Here is a 21174-nt window from a genome sequence, read left to right as displayed (position 1 = left end):
TCAACAAAAATCATTGTGTCCAAACCCTCAGAACAAAAACCACCCTAACATACTGTAACCGAGGAGGGTAAGTCTGCGATCGCCATCTCTGATATTTTGTAATCTGATTGGGCATCGCCCAGCTGCAATCTGATTGGCCAGCCACCATGTTAGACTACATGTGATGCCGCCAGCAAGGAAGCAAACCAACAAAGAAATCCTAAGATTCTGGGAAGTGTTTTGGTGCTTGGGCTCATATTACCGCCTTACCAATCCTCTCCACAGGGATTTTCTGCATCTTAGAACCCCATCATGTCATCCAGCGACCTATGCTGACAGACATGTGCCTTGAAATGTCACCCACGAATATACACTATTTCATATTTAGTCCGAAGCGACTTACGATGCTTGTCATTAAGGAGCAGGTAAGGGTAAGGCATCATGAGTATAGGTAGACTTCAGAGATCCATCTCAGCAGTGGGACTAAAAGAACATAGCCAGTAGACTATTCTGAACCAGATACGTATCTGTTTCGGGCCGCATATGAAAGCACCCTGAATCTGATTTGAAAAGATCAGCTTCCATCAGAGGTGGGCTGTTCACTACACTCAGAATAAAAGAAACCCTTCATGCAGCCGTACAATACCAGATCCAGAGATGGCAGGGACAGTTCAAGAAGCTCTGACGTCTGTTGTCATACTTAAGACTAGAGAATGTTCAAGAATTGGGTTCTGGACCCGTACGTTACCCATTGGAGCACACAGGGTAATCTCTCTCTCCCTGCTAACTAAGCCTCTACAGACGGGTCATAAGGACTCATTCTCACCCATTCTGAACTCTAAAAACACTGATGCAACACACCTGCGGCACACAAACACAGCTTGAGGTAGGCAACTCGCACTCACACACATATACACAAACACACACACACTCGCAGCCTTCTTCCTGGGTCTAACAGGAGTGAGCTGGCGGTCTTTTGTGCGGATGGAAGCGCTCAGGACGGCGGTACAATAGAGGGGGAACTGAGATACCCCCAACACCTGATAACACCTCACAAAGCCTCTATTGACCAATTAGGGTCGGTGTGGAGCAGGAAGCGAGGGGAACAGGGTATGTGTGTCACTGAGTCTCCTCTTACCGTTTATTGGGACCGCAGACTTAGGTTTTATATCAATTTGTTTTTTGTATGTGTGTGCGAGCGAGAGTTTCTACATTTCTGTATGCCTGTGTGTGTGTGTGTGTGTGTGTGTGTGTGTGTGTGTGTGTGTGTGTGTGTGTGTGTGTGTGTGTGTGTATGTGTGTGTGTTTGTGGGGGGGGGGGGGGGGGGGGGGGGGGTACAGAGGTACAGATGGGTCTCATTCTGTATGGCCAGGCTCTGACCTTGCCCTAAAAACTATTATACTGCAACAGTACAAGTGTAGCAGACAGAGAGGGAGCAAGAGACACACAGTGAGAGAGAGAAAGAGATGGAGACAGAGACTGAGAAAGACAGACAGAGAGAGTGTAAGAGAGAGAAAGAGATGGAGACAGAGAGTCTGAGAGAGAGAAAGAGATGGAGAGACAGGGACTGAGAAAGAGAGACAGAGAGAGAGACAAGTGAATCACAACTGGTGATATTGAGTCAGTTTGATTCGGCAGTATAAATAAATATATACTGAGGACTGGCCACAGAAAACACACACACACACACACACACACACACACACACACACACACACACACACACAGCGTTTATAACAGAGTGAGGTGTACGAGGAGGAGGAAGGAGGGAGGTAGAGGAGGAGGAGGTGGATTGGGGCTTTACTGCTTGTTGCACTGTACAGCTTACGGTACAGCTTACAGTGCAGTTTACAGTACAGATTACAACCTTATTGAGAAAATTCCAGGTCGGCTTACGTCTGTCTCCAACTGTGTCTATTATTGAAAACACACACACACACACACACACGCACACGGGGGCCGGACCCCTGTAGTGCGGGGACATGGATGACGCGTGTTGGACAGGATAATCAGCCAGCTGTATGCACCCCGTGGAGCTGCGAGGAACAGCCGACCCCACATGTATGAGGTCTTGGGTTTCACACACACACACACACACACACACACACACACACACACACACACACACACACACACACACACACACACACACACACACACACACACACACACACACACACACACACAATGCATCAGACCACATTCAACCTCCACCCACCCCAACCCCCGCACAAACCAGCACATGTACAAACACACCAGCACACACTCATACATCATATACACGCACCAACACGTAGGTGACCTTGACCTGTAGGCGTTAGCGTTAATCAAATGTAAGTAATTGATGGCCACAATTTTTGTGTAAAATTACATATCTGCTTCTTTGTATGTGTGCCAGGATGGACTCCGCTCACCTTTCAGTGTCACTGTTATGCCCCAAAATATTGTCAACGTGATTACCAGATAGTGTTTTTATACCACGTCTTGACACTACACCTGACACACACCTTCCTTTTTCCTGAATTCTGCCTTCCTCTGAGGATATATCGCCATCTGTGGGTTCAGCTGAGAAATTACCTAGTTAACCGATTGGTTTGTGACTACGGTTATCAAACTTCAACCTCATGACAACGTTACTTTTATTATTGTGATGAACACCCGTCGAACACTGGTTTGGTTGTTTATCTTCTGGTTTATCGTTTAATGAATTGTTACTTTGGATTTATTACCTGGTATATGTTGGTCTATAGTAAATACGACTTACCTGAACATTACTTCAAAGGTAAAGGCTCCTCTTCATTTAATACAGAGCAGGAGTTAAAAATCGGTCGGTCTTCTGTCTGGCAGCTGCCACGACGCGCCTCGCCAACTAAAATCGTGTGACCTGTAATATTTTTGTGTGTACACGTTTTTAATCTTCTAAACTTCTATTCCATTTCAATCCTGCCATCATTTTCTAGGACTTATTATTTTGCGGAATTATATTTAAAGGTTTCCTGGATCAATTCGTTTTGATTGGGTTGGACATGCAGTTACATAATGTACCCACAAGTCGGCGGTCAAGCACACAAGACATGTTTGAAGCGATACTGTTGGCATTTGGATTCCAGTGCCGTGTTCCAATACCCGTACTTCCATGAGTACACTTAAAGGAAGTACACTATCTGCACTATCCGTACTCACTTGAGTACGCTAATTTTTCAGATGTGAGTGCTGTTCCAAATCGAGTACTCTGTGGTGCACTTATCGGAAATGACGATCACGACTGCCGCCGCGGCTCCTCCCCCGCAATACACATCCCGCTTTGAACGGTGAACTCTTTACGCCTAGCAGCTATAAAAACTACAAAATGACTCTATTAATGCAGGCTATGTGGAAAATGCGCCGACTTTGGCTCCGCCTCTTCCGCTACGTAGCTAAGATGGCTGCCGTTGAGTATACTTCTTTTCGCCGGATCTGAATTGGAACGTACTGAGTACGGACAGTACGGGTATTGGAACACGGCCCAAGACTGGTTTTAATATAGGCTGGTGGTCCTACCAGACCATCGTACTTCATTTCATTTGAACAGAGGGTGAAATGAAAATTGAGCGGAAGTTTGGTGCAGCCTGGTGCAGCAAAAAACGTTCCAAATGGCAGAAAAGACACTTGGACATATCTTGGTCATTTTATCAAATGGTTCACATAATTATAGCACAAATTATAGCACAAACTTGTTCATATTAATAATGATAACAATGTAACAGACAGAAGGAAATTCCAGTTAGGCAGTGCAATGACTTCAAGTATTTGGTTTGGTGGTCTGTATTTAAGTGGTTTGCGATATACGTTTCAGTGGTACAGCATTATTGGTTTGATATTCACGTTTAAGACAACAGTGGGCTACGAGAAGGGAAGTCTGAGCTATTGGTTAAAAAAAGAAAGCAAATAGTTCAACACTGAAATCAGTCACTCATGATGTGACCTTCACAGACCAGCCTATATGTATCAGATCAATATGCAGCAGTCATGGAAACATGTTGCGCTAGAGTGTAGTAGCAAAGTGTGGACAACAAACGTTCCAGAAAACGAGGCCACGGTCAGCATGATCTCATTAGAAGTATGCAACACCCCATCCCCGCCCCTTACTTAAACATTATTAAGACAAGACAAAATTGGTGAGAAGCTGGTAATTGCAATCGCAGTTTGTGATTGGCTTATTTCAGGTAATGTCACTGTGACAGGTCGTGTCTCTACAGTGTGATGTCATTATTGTTGTTGTTTAGGGAGCCGTTCAAAGGACTTATTCCTGTCCCTCGTGAAAGGCCGTTTTTTTTAGCAGCCATTAGGTCACTTGCTACCACACACAGTACACCTCGGTGTGTGTGTGTGTGTGTGTGTGTGTGTGTGTGTGTTTCATTTAATGTGTTCAGATGTTTCAGTGGAGTAAAGGAGTGGAACCTGGCGATCCTCAAGGTCTTTGCTACAGAACAAAGCATGCACACGCCACACGCCTTCGGTCGTTTCTCCACTCATGCTCCTCCTCTCAAGCCAACGCCTCCTGGAGTCTCTGCTTCTCCTCACACTCTCCCCCCTCCCCCCCCCCCCCTCATTGGAGGATCAGCCTCTGAGCCAGGGTCTGCAGGACCTCCCTGTTCTCGTACAGGTACATCTGGGTCTCCCACAGCATGTCCACCAGAGCCGCATCGCTCACCTCGTCCAGAAGCACCTCCTGGGAGAGCTGGGGGCTCAGGCTGGTGTGTGAGTGAGTGAGTGAGTGAGGTGAGTGAGTGAGTGAGTGAGTGAGTGAGTGAGTGAGTGAGTGAGTGAGTGAGTGAGTGAGGTGAGTGAGTGAGTGAGTGAGTGAGTGAGTGAGTGAGTGAGTGAGAGAGAGAGAGAGAGAGGGAGGGGGTACGGTTAGTATTAGTGCAACCCTAGGTAATGCTAATCACGTTGATCCAATCAGTGTCTACACACACAGCAGCATGGAAAGAACACACTTGATATGTGATATCTACTGTTCCTATTCACACTACCATCACCACTACTATCACTACTTCCAACGACGACCCTCAGCCCAAACTTGCGAGTCCCTTTGGATAAAAGCGTCTGCTCAAGGACGACGTGAAAATGGAAGGAGGCATGGTTAGCGCTAGCTTCTGTGCATGCAGCCCTTTAGCAGCTAATGCTAGCTATGCTTCAGAACGACCCATGAAGGCAGGATTAACAGGGGTGGGACCGACCGGTTGTAGACGGTGTCGGTCATCTCACACCAGGCCGTGGCTCTGTCCACCGCACAGCCGTCCGAGTCTGTACACTAGAGAGACACAGACAGAGGCGCACACACAAAGAGAGACCGATATAGAGACATGGACAGAGACAGAGACCGAGAGAGAGTAACAGCGATAGAGAGAGAGATAGAGACAGGGACCGATACACAGAAAAGGAGACAGAGAAAGAAAGAGAGACAGACAGAGACAATGCTGAATGTTATTACGGCCGTACATGTGGATTCAACACATGTTTGTAGCTACTTGACTATGAGGACTAGATTGGCCTCTGGGATTAGATTGGCCTCTGGGATTAGATTGGCCCTTGGGATTAGATTGGCCCTTGGGATTAGATTGGCCCTTGGGATTAGATTGGCCTCTAGGACCTCAGGGTCTCCAGACTCCTGATGTCCCACTCACACAGTCCACCAGCATCTTGCCCAGCTCCTTAGCGCCAACTATGCTCTTGGCCAGCTCCAGGGGGTTGGAGGGCCGGAACACATCCACCGAGTTCACCACCACCTGGGGGGGCTTCCCTGGAACACACACACACACAAGTTGTATTCGATTTTCCCAAAACTAATTATATAAACCCTCAACAGTCTCAACAGTCTCTACAATGTTGCATATGGACAGTAGATAAGACAGGGTGGTGGATCACAGAACAATAGTATTTGTATGGGTGCTGAATATCATTACGAGTCTCTCACCGGTGCCCAGGGAGACCACTATGCCCAGCTTCTGGACCTCCTGGCCACGGCCCTGAGACCAGACAAGAAGAACACTTTTCATAAGGTGCAACTGTGGGGGGAATTTTCACCGTCAATCGTTTCTGTGTTAATCTGTTTAGAATAAAGAGTAATCCAAATTTATAACAATTAGGCTAATTCAGTTAACTAATAAAAGATACAATAACACACAACAAACATAGAATAAACAAACAATGAACAAACAATAATCCGAGGCCTCAGATGGGAGTTCGCCCTGCGTCTCTCTAAGAGCTCTGCAAGGAGAAATCCAATGCGTGGGCAAAAGCAAGGACTTCTTATGCAGTGTTGTCAGGATGCTGAGAAAAGCTCTGCCCCCCAATAAAACTATAGTATTAGTTAACCAGATGGTAAACTAGCGATGACCCTCCTCAGGATGTCATAAAAAGGGGGGAGGTAGCCGTGCCTAATCAGTTGGAGCCCTGGCTTCTCGACCTTCCAGAGGGGGTAAGGAAAACAGGCACATACCAACAAAGGGCAGCTAGAGAAACAGAATCTCAAAAATTTAATTTTCCCATTACACAACCCAATTACTTAGGTACATAATGTTGACTCAATATCCCTATGGTTGGGATGGTCAACGTCGATAGTGACAGAACAACACCAGAAACTGCTTGCTTGCTGGCTGGCTGGCTGGCTGGCTGGTGAGTGAGTGAGTGAGTGCTGCACAACCTCTGCCTTCAGAGCCTTGTTGTACTGGTGGATCTCCGTCATGGCATCTAGCGTTGGGTTATTGGACAGCAGCCCTCCGTCCAGGAAACGACCCATTGGTCGGAAATAGGTGGGGGCGGCACCACTGGAGCGGGCTGCCCTCCAGACCAGCTGCTCTGATTGGATGAAAATATATCAATATGTTAAAACATATATTATCACTTCTACATAAACACAAGTGGATTATGGTTCCACCCAGACTGTTAAAAATGTCGAAACTCCCCTTTGTAATGTCACTACAGGGAATATTCTGAAATGGCTTTTAATAGCTAATGAACATCGTACCTGATGGTCAAATGGTGGCCCTTTTTACCTGTTAGATGTGACATGTTATGTGATCCTGTTCATTTCCACCCATAATCTGTTATGTGCACACACACACACACACACACACACACACACACACACACACACACACACACACACACACACACACACACACACACACACACACACACACACACACACACACACACACACACACCTTCGTCGGTCACCTTCCTACGCTTCCTTGCGGGCTCCTGAGTGTATCCTACAATCAACACATCCTCATCCTCCCATCCTGCAACAGTAACAGGGTCCCCACTCAGAAGGAAACCACATGATTTGGGACATGACAACACAGACACATGGAAAAGCTAATTTCACACGCACCAGCAAACCAGGAGGAGATGAAGTAAATCAAATTAAGATAAGATGGTGGGACTTTCCAGTTGCTGTAACTGTAATGTTTAAAGCAGCCACTAGAGGGACTCCAGTTTGAGGTGAACGGCGACTAGCTGAAACATTGAGGATCTAGGGCACTGGCCTCGGGAGGGGGTGAGCATGTTCTATGAGGATTAAAGAGGACCAACACATCCCCCCCTTTCTGGGCAGTGTGAAGTGGTCTCTTGTTCTCAGTGGGTATGAAAGCAGGGAAAGTATTTGGTACTTCCCTCCAAGAACTGTAGTTAGTAGAAATAGCAATTAGCATTTAGCTAATTTGCTTTGAAGTGAGATGTAGCAGGTACACTGTCTCTGTGGTAGTAAAGAGGTTATGTTAGATTGTTGAGACGACAGCTCTCATGCACTCTCGCAAACCCTCACTCTTATGCACTCTCAAACTCTCACTATTGTGCACCCTTGTGCACTCTCAAGCGCTCTTGTGCACTCTCACTCATGCCCTCTAATGCAATCTCATGCACTCTCGCAAACTCGCAGTCTCGTGCACTCTCTCAACTCTCACTGTCATGCACTCTCGCAAACTCAATCTTGTGCACTCTGGCAAACTCTCACACTCATGCACTTTCATGCACTCTCATGCACTCTCACTCTTGTGCACTCCCTCCCTCCCTCCCTGCTACCTTGTGGGATGGTGAGCGGTTGGAAGGTGGCGGTGGAGGCGTAGGGCGGCGCCCTGGCCAGGGAGGGGGGGTCGTAGTTCCTGAAGATGTGCAGCTCCCCGGGGTGCCGGTCCGCTAGCACGCTAGTCACCATCACCCTGGAATTTGTGGATCGAATTTGTGGAAAGTTACGTAACTTTGTATACGGGCTCAGCAGTGAAACATTGACCGTGTGCGCCACATGCTCACTATCGGCCCTTTCAAGGTCCGATGCGTACAAGGACTTTGGTCCCCGTGTCTATGTGTTGCGGGTAGCTGAAGACCGTCAGTGTGTCTGAATGAGTGAGGTCTTTAATCAATTCTGGTGTTACCTGGGGTAGCGGACTTCGGCCATCCTGGTGTTCTCGCCGAACTCCTTCTTCAGGAAGTCCTCCAGCGGCGCCGACTCGTACGGCCGGGAGCCCTTGAACACCTGCTCCTTCATCCTGAAGTACAGGCAGCGCAGGTACTCCATGGACTTACCTGAGGGAGGGAGCAGATCCGGGTCCTGAGCCAAAACCACACCGGGGCGGAACAATCCACGCACCACCAAACACCCCTTTGCAGAAACACACACACAAATCCCTCTCACTCTCACACAGACCCAAACCTGAAACTGTCTCACACGGATATACACACACCCACGCTAAATCCCTCACACAATCAAACCTCCGACACACCAAGCGCCATGACACACAGGCAGGCCTACACACACACACACACACACCCACACCCACACTCCTCACCATGGATGATGGCCAGGGCCAGGATGCCCCCCGTGCTGGTCCCGGACACCCAGTCGAAGAGCTCCCTGGTGGGACGGCCCGCCTCCCTCTCCAGGGCGATCAGCAGTTGGATCAGAACCAGACCTTTGATCCCCCCGCCATCTAGACACAGCAACCGGTCCGCCCTGAGAGAGAGAGAGAGAGAGAGAGAGAGAGAGAGAGAGAGAGAGAGAGAGAGAGAGAGAGAGAGAGAGAGAGAGAGAGAGAGAGAGAGAGAGAGAGAGAGAGAGAGAGAGAGAGAGAGAGGCAGAGGGAGAGAGAGGCAGAGAGAGAGAGAGGCAGAGAGAGAGAGAGAGAGAGAGAGGCAGAGAGAGAGACAGAGAGAGAGGCAGAGAGAGAGGGAGGCAGAGAGAGAGAGGGAGGCAGAGAGAGAGAGAGAGGCAGAGAGAGAGAGAGAGGCAGAGAGAGAGAGAGAGGCAGAGAGAGAGAGAGAGGCAGAGAGAGAGAGAGAGACAGAGACATAGACAGAGACAGAGACAGAGACAGAGAGAGAGAGAGAGAGAGGTAGTATACGGAGCAAATGGACCTCATGACAGTGAAATAATGGAATCCAAGTAAACCAGTAGACTGTCAGTAGAAGGGCGGACATGTGACCTACTTCTTCCTCTGGGGTTTACCGCCGTCCACCGCCGACGACCCCCGACTCATCGCTCCGACTGAGGCCGCCACGTGCATTAGGTCATCAATGCCTGTGCACGCGCGCACACACACACACACACACACACACACACACACACACACACACACACACACACACACACACACACACACACACACACACACACACACACACACACACACACACACACACACACACACACACACACACACACACACACACACACACACACACACACACACACACACAACACAAATTGACTAATGACCCAATAGCTTCCAGTTCATTCAGACCCATGTCAATAGGGAGCAGGTAAGGCTTAGGGTCTCTGGATCAAGGTTGCCTACACGTATGCTGTGGACTCCCCACAAACACATAAAATATACATTATGATAAACTTCCTTGACAGGGCCAAAGACAACTGGTTGACAAACAATGTTTTTCCTGGAACCGATTTGAAATAGTGGTGGGGGGGGTACGGATATCCCAGACATGTACGACGACTGCCGGGTGGTATGACCGCTTGTCCGGTGAAAAGGTATGGATTCTCCCTGCGGTAAGGATCTCAGCAGAACTGTTTAACCGGTACGGTAGTAAATTGATTTCTCTATCAATTTACTCCTGAGGAAAGAGAGGCTCCTAGCACGGATCTGTGCAGAGTGAAACATAAGCGGTGCGCACTGAGTTTACATCAAGCCGATCGATGTCAACGGAGCTCCGAGGACGGGATTGAATGGACTGAACCAGGGAGGGAGTAAAACACCAGGGAAGAAGAAGGAGACAGCGAGGAAAAATTGATACCACACAAGGGTTTTTTGTCAGTGCTTTGATAGGAGGTGTTCCCCTGCCTTCTAGCGCCTTCCAGTGTTTAATCTGGATTTTTTTAGTTCATACCCTGGTATATTCGTTTGGCCACAACGCCCACTAGGTGGGACAACACTGACCTGTACCAATTTGTTCTTCTTTTGTAAACAATGCAACTCCAAAATAGACGCGAAAAAAAAGCTTGGAAAAAACAGCACAGCTATCTGTCTTTGTTTTTTTACTTTTATCGCAGACATCGGAATACGACCATGTTCCATCCTGCCCTCTGAAGCACCAAACGACCACTGATGCTGCAGACCTTCAAGGGGAAATTCCTGTTTCCTTTTCCAGGGGGCGGCTGGAACGAGGCCGGATGTTCGTTGCTAACCCCGAAGACATGAATAGAAAGGCATGGCTTCTATTGATGTATTTTTAGATGACAGACGAGTGAAGCAATGTTATGTCTTTCAAGGCTATTCTTGTGGGGACACGTTGACAACCGAGGAGGAGCTAATTCAAGACTTAGATTCACACAGATGGAGTCACGGCGCTTTGGGGGGGGGGGGGGGGGGGCAGTGGGGTGCCTTTCCTAATGGAAAGTAAACCCCACTAACAACCACCAACAACTGACTTGGTTACAACCCGCATTCATTCCCAGGACAAATTACTATTAGTGTTCAAGGTTATCTATTAGCTCCAGCTCCGATCGGAAGCTAAGAGATCGTAAACGTAAGTAACCAAATTTTTTCACTCGCCAGATGCCCCTGCGTTTAACAGCTTTTTACCCTGACTACACGACAACGCTAGACTGACCTTTTCAAATGTATCCACGAGGAAGAGCGTCTTAAACTTGACTTGACGAAAACACAATTTAAATTAGCCTGACATCGCCAAACCAATTAGAAAATACGTATTCGGCATTTCAATGGGCCGATAACAACGGGCGCAGAACAAAATGCCTCTGGATCCATATAGACCTACAACCGATCACAACGACGAAACGTGGGGCTGGGCAGCGGCAGCCATCTTGGTTGTTTATGAAAATGCCTCAACGACGTTCCCATGGGGGTGCTCCTCCCTTACAATCATTGTATTAAACACGCCCCCTATTACATAAACGGTTGTGATTGTCCCGACCCTGAGCAGAACTGCTGGAAATCTGTCCATCAGATGCTGTTGCAAGTAAGACATGAGCTCGCAGATTCGTCTGGTTCCCGTGCTACATTTCACCATGGACGGAGGGCCCAGCTATAGGATGAGGTGTGGACATGGCCCCTGGTGGTGGAGGTTGGGTGGATAAGTGGGGGTTGGGTGGAGGACAGTGTTTACCTATGGCTGGAGCAGAGGGCGTAGCTGCGGGGGGGCTGGTAGGCGTGGGGGGGTGGCAGCGTTGGACCCCCACGCTACAGAGCATGTCCAGCAGGATCTTTCTATTAGGACCTGGCATGCATACACACGCAAATGGGTTAGACATGCGCACACACACACACACACACACATGCAGAGAGTAGGAGCGGGAGATTGAGACAGAGAGACAGAGAGACAGAGAGAGAGAGAGAGAGAGAACTGGAAATGGATTTAGAAGATGGCAAGTAGTGACTATCGTGCATCAACAAAAAACAATTAACACATTCTCTTCCTCCCCCCTCCTCATTACCCAGACTAATGATAGAGTAAGTGCGTTGTTGCTCCAAACACAGATGTTCCCTTTATGTCTTAAAGTTGCAGTACGTAACATTTCAACTAGCTCGTGGCTTAAAATAACCTGGAAATATCTGTCGACAACACTTCTGCTTAAATTGTGATTTCAAAAGGTTATTGATAGAATCACATCCCATGACAGATGAATTCTACAAATAAAAAAATACTGGGCAACCTGTAAGATACCCTTTGTTTACAAGAATCGTATTATCGACACTCCAAAGAGCCCTACAGGTCCCTGACCAGACCACCCAGCCAGCCCAGCCCAGCGTCGCACAGAAGTGTTTGACTTGGCAAGAATATATAATCCGTTAAAACTCAAATATCATTGTAACTGAAGACTGCATCTCACAGTTGAAGTGCGGGAGGTTGTTATGGCAACCGTTGTCCCCCAGTTAAGAAACAACCAAATACGTAGTGAGGCTATACCTTGGGTTGGGATGAGGTCATCACTACATATTTAATGTGGGGATCAACTGTCCCCGGCCATCTACAGTTGAACGAGCTCATGACGTGCTCCGAAGAAATATAGCTGCTATCTAGTTAGCCTCCAATTCAACAGGAAAACACCTGAAACCAGGACATGTTGTTCTCTAGAAAAATATGTTCCAGCTAACCTCACTAAGTCCATTTTAACAAAAATCTATAATAGCCATGACATTTTATGATAGAATAAGTAAAGACGAAAAAATCTTGCATGAAACCCTTTTGAATGTTACTTATTGCCTTTGCATAGAGTACCATCCATGTGTTACGTCATGTTATGCTATGTATTATGTATATGCACACATGCTTGTGAGTGACACCGGATATTAGCGTGTTATAAACATCTCCAACAGCAAAGGCAAGGGGCGATTCTGTCTTCCCTTTTTAATGGCTGTGATACTGTTTTTGTGTAGTCACGAGTGGACACACAACCACACACACACACACACACACACACACACACACACACACACACACACACACACGGACACACACACACACACGCACCTTTGCTAGTGCGAGCGGCGATGAGCCCAGGAGTCTCGCCCAGGTCGTTGTGGATCTCCACGTCCGCCCCGAACACGATCAGAGCCTTGATCAGGTCCATTTGGTCCATCTTGGGCCCAAAAACACACACAGGACAAGACTCAAACATGTCAGCTCTGATTTTAAAGCTGTACACTTCTCCTCATGTACAGAATGTTCACAGAAATGGAGATCACCGGAAATCTAAATAATTCAGGATAATTCAGAGATCCCCATAAACAACTGAAATATTCCCCCATGACCATCCAGTATCATTAAAATGACGACAAACCATCAGCACCAGAAATCCTAAAAACTCAATGGTTAGAGCATGGCATTATCACTGCCAGGGTATGGCGCCACTATTGGCGCCTATGTTATAACGTCTTTAAGCAAACATTGTGACACTGCACATGCGCACCACATTGATTGAGTACAGGCACACACACACCCACACACACACACACACACACACCTTCATGGCGAGGTGCAGCGCTGTGTTCCCGCCCTGCCCCCTGAGGTTGGCGTCGGCCCCGTGGGTCATCAGCACCATGGCCGCCTCAAAGCGCCCCCTCCTGGTCACAATGTGCAGTGCACTCTCCCCCGTCTTACTGAGGTAGTTCACCGCGCAACCCCGCTCCAGCAGCATCCTGCACATCTGAGGGGAGGGAGGGGGGTGGGAGGGATTAGATAAAATGTGAGAAGAGAACATGAGGGAGACAGACATATAATGTATTGATTTCATTTAAATGTGATAAAAAAAAACCCAAGAGGCTCTCTTCACATGTATTTAAAGGGATACTTCACCGATACAGAACCGGCGTTCTATCATTATAAAATAGTCATTATAAAATAAAAATAAAGATTTTCTTCCCTCAGGCTAACCCAGTCTTCTCTTGGCCCAGCTGTCCTCCTTACATTTCTCCTGACCCGACGTCAAATGACGCGTTTGACGTCATGTCAGTAGAAATTTGCTTGCCTGCTAGAAGGGCCGGGGACTACACAAATTTGTAAGCCCACCAATAAGGAATGAGGGGGGCGGGAGCTCGCGTACGAGATGTAAACAAAATGTCCGCCATGTTTCTTCACATCTTAGCCAGAGAACTAGACCGACACAAACCTCAGACCATGGCCGAAACAAATTTGCAATGGGAAAGAGCCGAAGTGGAGACCCGTGTATTGATTCTCGGCCATGGTGGAGAAGGAATTGGGGGAAGAAACGTTGGCGTTGACTCTCTGAAGTCCAGATTGAACTGCAACTTCAGATTGATGTGGAAGGACCAGAGACGTCGGACAACCCGACGCAGTCGTTTATTCATAATATCATCTCAAACGACTGCGTCGGGTTCTCCAACGTCTCTGGTTCATCCACTTCCACATCAATCTGAAGTAGACTGAACCGCGACATGGAGGAGAAAGGGATTGTTGCCCGCGGTTGTGGACCGCAATTGTCTTCCGCCGGAGCCCCGTTGCCTGCGCAGAGGCACCACAGCCTCGGCAGCGGGCAGCGGGCAGTGGCTGGGGCTCTGTGGGGCTGCGGGAGACAATCGCGGGCAACCATCCCTTTCTCCTCCATGTCGCGGTTCGCAGTTCCACATCAATCTGAAGTTGCAGTTCAATCTGGGCTTCAGAGAGTCAAAGCCAACGTTTCTTCCCCAAATTCCTTCTCAACCATGGCAGAAAATCAATACTCTGGTCTTATTTTGCAAACCCGCACCCGCCCGTACCCGAGAATTACATTCCGCACCCGACCAGACCCGCTATAAATTGATACCGACGCCCGACCCTCACCCGATGGAAAATTAGACACATTAGATGGAACGCCGGGGAATTACACTATCTGGTGTTTGGCGTGGTGCTTTAGATTGCTGTGCAAAAAAAGCACATCGTCCACTTCGCTCATCGTCTCGCTCGCAATCGCAAAACCCGCGACCGAGGCGCCCTGTTCAGGCGTCCCACCCGTCCAGCTACTGTGTCCGACACAGTACGTACATTATCTTTCCCCCGCTTCATCGACATTGTGCCGGTCACCCGTCGGGTGCCCGAACCCGTGAAGGACTCTGGCCGAGATAACCCCCACTACGAGTCTTTACTTGTTGTGGAAGTACCAGAGACGTCCGAGAACCCGACGCAGTCTTTAATTCATTATATCATCCAGAGGCACACACAGCTTTTGGCCGTGATATTATATATTGTATTATAGATACCTATATATTAGATAATATTATATTATTTAGATATAGAGCTCCGGGAGTCCGCAAACGTCAACAATCACTTCCATGCTGCTGTTGACGCTGGACTGCAGGGAGTGAACGCTGATTGGTTGTTATGTTATGTTGCTCAGGGAGTGAGCGCTGATTAGCATTATGGGAGTTGTCATCTTCAATCCGCAAGCACCAAAAAGTCACTGTCTGCCTTTTCACGGTCAAGGAGGTACAAAATTCGGTGAAGTATTCCTTTAGAAAATGCGATATTTTGTATTAAGTACCTTCCCCATTTTCTTTCCCACATTTAATCAGGAAACATCTTGAAGGTCCGTCATAGACCTTAGAAGGATCAATGCATGTACTTTGTGTTTTTGTGTATATAAGTGCATGTTAAAAAGTGTTAAAGTGTTTACGTGCGTGCGTGTTTAAGTGTGTGTACGTGCGTGCCGGTTTAAGTGTGCACGTGTGCGTGCGCGTGCGTTTGTTTATGTGTGGGTGTCCACCTCAGCAGTCTTGGACCAGTGGAGAGGACTTCCTCCGTAAACAGGGTCCTCAGCCTGGAGCTGTCCTGGGTCAGCTGTAAGAACCGCCTCTGCACACCTAACAGACGCACCCGCACAGCCCACTGCAGTGAGTCCCCCATGCACATACAGCAACACATGTAGCCATAGTTAAAATGCATCACAATTTCAACTATTTCCCCCCCCCAGACCCGAGGATCAACACGAAAACATCGGAACGGAAACGTTGACCCATCTCCCCGTTGATCTTCGTGCGTTGGCCCGTTCTCACCCCTTTTCGCTGTACTTCATGGCAGAGTGGATGGGGTAGCCGCTGCCCCCCGTCACGTCGCAGCGCGCCCCGCCGGCCAGCAGGGCGGCCACGGCCTCGGCCCGACCCAGGCGGCACGCCACGTGGAGCGGGGTCTCCCCCGCAGTGTTGAGCTCGTTGACACCAGCGCAGAGACGTGAACACAGCACCTGGGGGGGGCGAGAGAGGGCCATTTGACACGGCCACTCTGCTGGATAATAGAGGATTTCCTCACTACCATTATCAGTATATTAGGGGCCGGACACTGGAGTGGCTTTAAGGTGTTTTACCTGCCAATCAAAGTACCCCCATAACCTACAGCCTGAGCATCTCAAATGACATCTATATGAGTTCACTCGGCGTCATAGAAAATAGTCCAAATAGTAAATTAGTAGAATCTGTATTGAATATTACTTATCTGATAGTCAATCCAATATCCAATAACAGTCTGATATCCAGACTAAATCCAGGCTGTTTATGTTTGCGAATCGCGTGTTTCAATGGATAATTAAGTAATGCTTGTCAAAAAAAAGATTATACACACGTCAATTAAGAAATACGTTTGTGAGACAACGATCCAAAATGTCTGTCTGCAATGTTAGAAGAGCAGAATGGAGAGAAGGTTTGACAAAAGCATGGATGACTGAGGCCACTAAAGAAGGAGGACAGCAGGACAGCAGTGTGTAAATAGTTAGCAACTCTACAGTGTTCTGCACAGACGATGACCACGCCCCCAGGCCTTGTTTACCAGCCTACTGGGAACCCCCGCTACCTCCTGAATCACTGTTTACAGGGGAGCACTCTCAAACTCACTGCTCTGTGATAGTAGGACCTCGTCTTGTTTTTAAATATATTCTTAGGAGGTGAAGAGCTTTTAACATTACTCTTTAGCAGACCTTTAGCCAAAGGGACTTGCAGCAAGTCACATGGAGATACTGAGCATTGCAAGGCAGGGGTTATGCATCTTGCCCAAGGATGCGGTGGGCATGAGGGTTAAACCAAAGAACCATTTGAACGGAAGTCAATGACCAAGACCACTAGTCTGCCCTGGGAGTGGAACATGAGAACTTAATGATAATGAACATAACGAACCATTTACATATTTATCCTTGTGAAACATGATATTCCACATTGATGCATCACGAATGTCACAAATCCGAGAGATAAAGAGGAATAGAGGAAATAAACAAGCCACTGAAGGAGTGGCCTACCATGAGAGCAAAATTGCATCCCTAAAAGGGTGTGATAGGGTTGGCCAGTATGATATCACTGATTTCTGGAAACAAATATTACAAAGCTTAAAATGTATGTGTCAGGGAGGGCTGGGCCATGGGTGTGTCTGACTCCCAGCGGAAAAATCCTGGGTTGGATGTCCCATGTTCACAGTCTACTTGTTGGCATGTTTGAGAAAGATACCCTAACTCCCACCTGCTCCTTTAAATCATGTGTATCACTGTCCTGTTTTGCACCACAAGTCGGTTAGGAATAAAGTGTCTGCTATGTGAATAAAGTAGTACACATACAATTACTTTAACATAGAAACAGTAACTGTCGAGAACGATTGAGAAAGAATGCTGTGACATGGAAACAGTAACCGCGGAGAATGATGGAGAGAGAATCGTCACCTTGACGACGGCGGCCGTTTCCTGCTTGGCGGCGCAGTGCATGGGCGTCTCGCCGTTGTGGTCGGCGATGTCCGTGCGCGCCTGGCTCTCCTCCAGCAGCTCGCGCACGCACACCACGTCGCCCCGCTCGCACGCCACGTGCAGCGGTGTCTGGCCCGAGGCGTCGCGAGCGTTGAGCTGGCTGGCCGGGGGGGGGAAACACGCCAATCAGACAGGATGTGCGGTTTATGTCTAGTGCACAGTGAGCTTCCAGCGGCGGCCACGCTAATGATGAAGCACGACCTAGTGGAGACCCCATCCAGGGCGTAGCGCACAGCTCAGACTTTCAAAACGTTACACACCATATTCAAACATTTTCAACTTTGACCCAGTTTGAACCCGACCTTTTAAAACAAGGTTAATCCTACTAACTATAGTGTTTACCTATAAGATATGTTTCGACGTACAGGCTAGAGCAAAGGAAAACAACCGTACATAAAGTCAGCACCTCTGAGATACCAGAACTATTCGACGTACATTATAAATCTCATCACAACCTCTGAAAACAAACGTATTTTCTGCCGGTGAGGGCCATCAATCAGGGCTTCGGTGCTCATTCCATGACTAGATTTCCTATTCTGTTGTTAACGGTAAGCTACATTTTCTTTGTAACTTATTTAAAAGAAAGACTATTCGACAGATGTACGAATATAATGAAAAACGAGGTACCGCCGTCTCCGCTGATTTTGATTGGTGGATGACCACAGCATACTCAAGCGCAGTTTGAAAGCACAAGGATAGCGGCAGGACGCATACAATGACCTCTGACCTCTGGATGTAGTTGTGCTTCAGACACTCCCGCAGGCCCCGGTCCACAGCAATGTGGGCGGAGCTCCAGTCCGGGTGGCTGCGGAGGCAGTCCACGATTGGCTGAGTGCTCTCCGCCTTCAGGTGTAGGGTCTCGTAAAAGGGGCGGAGCTTGAGGGCGTACTGCGGGAACCAGTTCAGGGCGTCCTCCTCTGCTGGCACCTGGAACAGCCTGGTGGTGGGGGGGGGGGGTATAAATACATAAACTGTATTTGTATGGCTCATAGATGCTGTGTTCCCCTCGCAGGAGGTTTCAGACGCACTATAGGCGGCAGGATACTGTAGTGATCAGGGTGTTGACACACTGCTGAAATCGAATCTTAAATCTTGAATCTCGATCCCGCATATACTCAGCCTACCCGTCGACTACCAAGAGCAAGCTACCCCATCCCCCTACCTGCTGCTTTACCACACCACATGCAATAACTATTTATTAATCAAGCAGGCACTTGCAGTGAATTCAGATGCATGTAGTTTAGAGGAGCAGGTAGGGGTTAGAGCATTTAGCTCAAGGATGCTGAGTCTGTTGACTACTGGAATCAAACGTTGAACATTTAGACAGGGAGTCCAATGCTAAAGTAGCCACTATACTAACGTGCCTCTTTGCATCTGGGTCACTTACAGGGGTAAGTCAGTTAATACAAAAAAACAAAGGAAAAATAATGCAAAAGATTACATAAAGTTTAAGAAGTTAAAGTGCATCTGATGTTATAAGATAAGTTTACGAGTGATACTGGACATGCAGCTTCACAGGCAGGTTTAACATAACACTAGAGACTACTGGCTTTGTAGCCCCAACCCACCTCCCCCCCTCCTCCCCCCCTGGGTCAGAATGACTCACCACAAATCAAGAAAACACTCAGTATGTGGGCAGCAAGCTTCTATCACAGGGGACCACTGTCCTCAGTGCATGTCAGTTGTAACGTGAGAAAACATAACTGAGAAGAACCACAAATTTGAACCAAACTAACAAAAAAGTCCAGCTCTAATGCCTACATAGAATAAACACAAAGCCTGAGATGGTCCCCTCTAGGGTCTCCTTGATTCAATACTTATTGTGTATAAGTATGTTTGTTTGTAAGGGAATATGTATTGTTTATGACTATAATTCAGATAATCTGTGTACTTTTCCATTCACCACAGTGTCAAAAAGTTCATTATGAACTTGAAGGGGTACCATAGTTTCTATAACAATTTGAGGATGTGGTAGTGTGTGTGTGTGTGTGTGTGTGTGTGTGTGTGTGTGTGTGTGTGTGTGTGTGTGTGTGTGTGTGTGTGGCATTCAGGTTGTTGCACGCATGCATGTATACACACACAGCAGCCTGCACTGCTGTAATGTATCCCCACCTGATAGCCAAAGTGGGATTCTCCGGACACATGAGCACACAGTCCCATGACTGACAGGCCGGGTTCCGGTACAGAACCATACGACCCTCCTCCTTCAGCCGGACCTTGCCTCCGGTGCCGTAGTCGGACAGTGGCACATCCTTCACACGGTACGGGTTGGAGAAGAGATTGGACGACACGGACGAGACCGTGTCTAACAACCGACCCAGAAACTGCATGGTCACCTTTGGAGACAGAATGTGGGTTAAAGAGACCTGACACGAACAACGACGTCTACTCACTGTACAACTAGGGCCCCTGGTCTGTTGTCTGAATCATATTTCAAGTATTATCTTGGCTATTGTTTATTTGCCGATGAGGGACATGAACAAGGTATACAAACCATTGCATTAGTATTTTAATTGCTTGCTGCATCCGGTACATTCAACACCATGAACCCTTCCTACACTAGACAGTAGACACTGGCTTAAAGGATTGACAAGACAACCTCCGTTTAATAAGTTGGGTTAGTGTAGATATATACATATTCTATATATTTTGCTATGACTTCATTCATTGTTTACCTCTTAATACCTCGTATTTACCGTCCTGTACATAGTACATTCTACTGTGACGCCCGACAATTCCCATGTGGTATTAAGAAAGTACGCAGGCCTGCATCCATTTTAACAGCTAATTGCCCATTCCTATTTCCGCAGCACCACCACTCCACTCTTGGTGGATCTCTCTCATGAGTCTGGGCTGATGTCGTCTCAGTGTGCAGATCACACTGGCTCTCAGATGTCACGAGTTTCTCACCGTCCACAATTTATTTGACACGCGCCACACAGTTTACCTAGGTGAATGTCCTGTCTGTTAAATGCATTTCGTTCCGCATTGTTTGTGCCTATACAATAAAGCAGTGAGCCACCTACCTCTCCAGTGAGTGTAATCGCATTAGTTTAGAATGAGCTTGATGCTGTTGGTAGGGCTGCTTCTTGCCCGCCGTGGAGTTGACTTCTGAGTCCTGACGTCAACGTCAACAACCACTAGGTCGCTGCAACCAAGCTTGCTTTGATTGACGTAAGTATCAGACCAACCAAGGGTAGCAATGGGAGGGACCTGTGGGAGGAATGCAGCGAGCAATCACGCACGACACCTTTGCAACGCCGCCAGTTTATTTCAGTTTATTCGAAACACACAAATAACGAATGGAAAAAAACAAGAAATAAATAATGTGGCATGTTGGATTAGTCAATTATAAAGGAAGATGTATCATATATATATATATATATATATATATATATATATATATATATATATATATATATATATAATAAAAAATCCCTGATCGGAATTGAAAACTCAGTGA

The 21174-nt window shown here is 47.6% G+C and overlaps 1 protein-coding gene across 3 annotated transcripts; it reads right to left on the bottom strand.

The window, feature by feature from the left end:
• Positions 1–3633: 3633 nt before the first annotated feature.
• Positions 3634–20963, bottom strand: pla2g6 (phospholipase A2, group VI (cytosolic, calcium-independent)). 3 transcript variants are annotated; one of them, XM_060047286.1, is made up of 19 exons: positions 20738–20892; positions 19824–20047; positions 18439–18648; positions 17631–17811; positions 15988–16175; positions 15699–15795; positions 13464–13646; positions 12971–13079; positions 11606–11716; positions 9452–9542; positions 8815–8978; positions 8401–8551; positions 8051–8187; positions 7192–7269; positions 6669–6823; positions 5940–5991; positions 5650–5765; positions 5203–5276; positions 3634–4713 (listed from the first exon to the last, which is right to left on the bottom strand). In XM_060047286.1, exons 2-19 carry the CDS (start codon positions 20039–20041, stop codon positions 4569–4571), a joined length of 2460 nt encoding a protein of 819 aa, XP_059903269.1. In that variant the 5' UTR covers positions 20042–20047; positions 20738–20892; the 3' UTR covers positions 3634–4568. The 3 variants fall into 3 exon arrangements, with proteins under 3 accessions (XP_059903269.1, XP_059903270.1, XP_059903271.1); XM_060047287.1 differs by lacking the exon at positions 7192–7269 and having other exon boundaries at positions 20738–20963; XM_060047288.1 differs by lacking the exon at positions 11606–11716.
• Positions 20964–21174: the final 211 nt, after the last annotated feature.

Source organism: Gadus macrocephalus, chromosome 3 (genome assembly GCF_031168955.1).
Source record: "Gadus macrocephalus chromosome 3, ASM3116895v1".
Taxonomy (NCBI): Eukaryota; Metazoa; Chordata; class Actinopteri; order Gadiformes; family Gadidae; genus Gadus; species Gadus macrocephalus.
The sequence above is the reverse complement of the archived record's forward strand: the minus strand, read 5'-3'. Positions and strand labels throughout refer to the sequence as shown.

Bases quoted from the DNA above. Each gene is read 5' to 3' on its own strand.
- pla2g6 (XM_060047286.1), bottom strand. From the start codon at position 20,041: ATGCAGTTTCTGGGTCGGTTGTTAGACACGGTCTCGTCCGTGTCGTCC. The intron at 13,647-15,698 runs GTGGACACCCAC...CCCTCCCCTCAG, and splicing joins ACTGGTCCAAGACTGCTGAG to ATGTGCAGGATGCTGCTGGA. The intron at 5,992-6,668 runs GTTGTGCAGCAC...GTCTGGTCTCAG, and splicing joins ACAAGGCTCTGAAGGCAGAG to GGCCGTGGCCAGGAGGTCCA.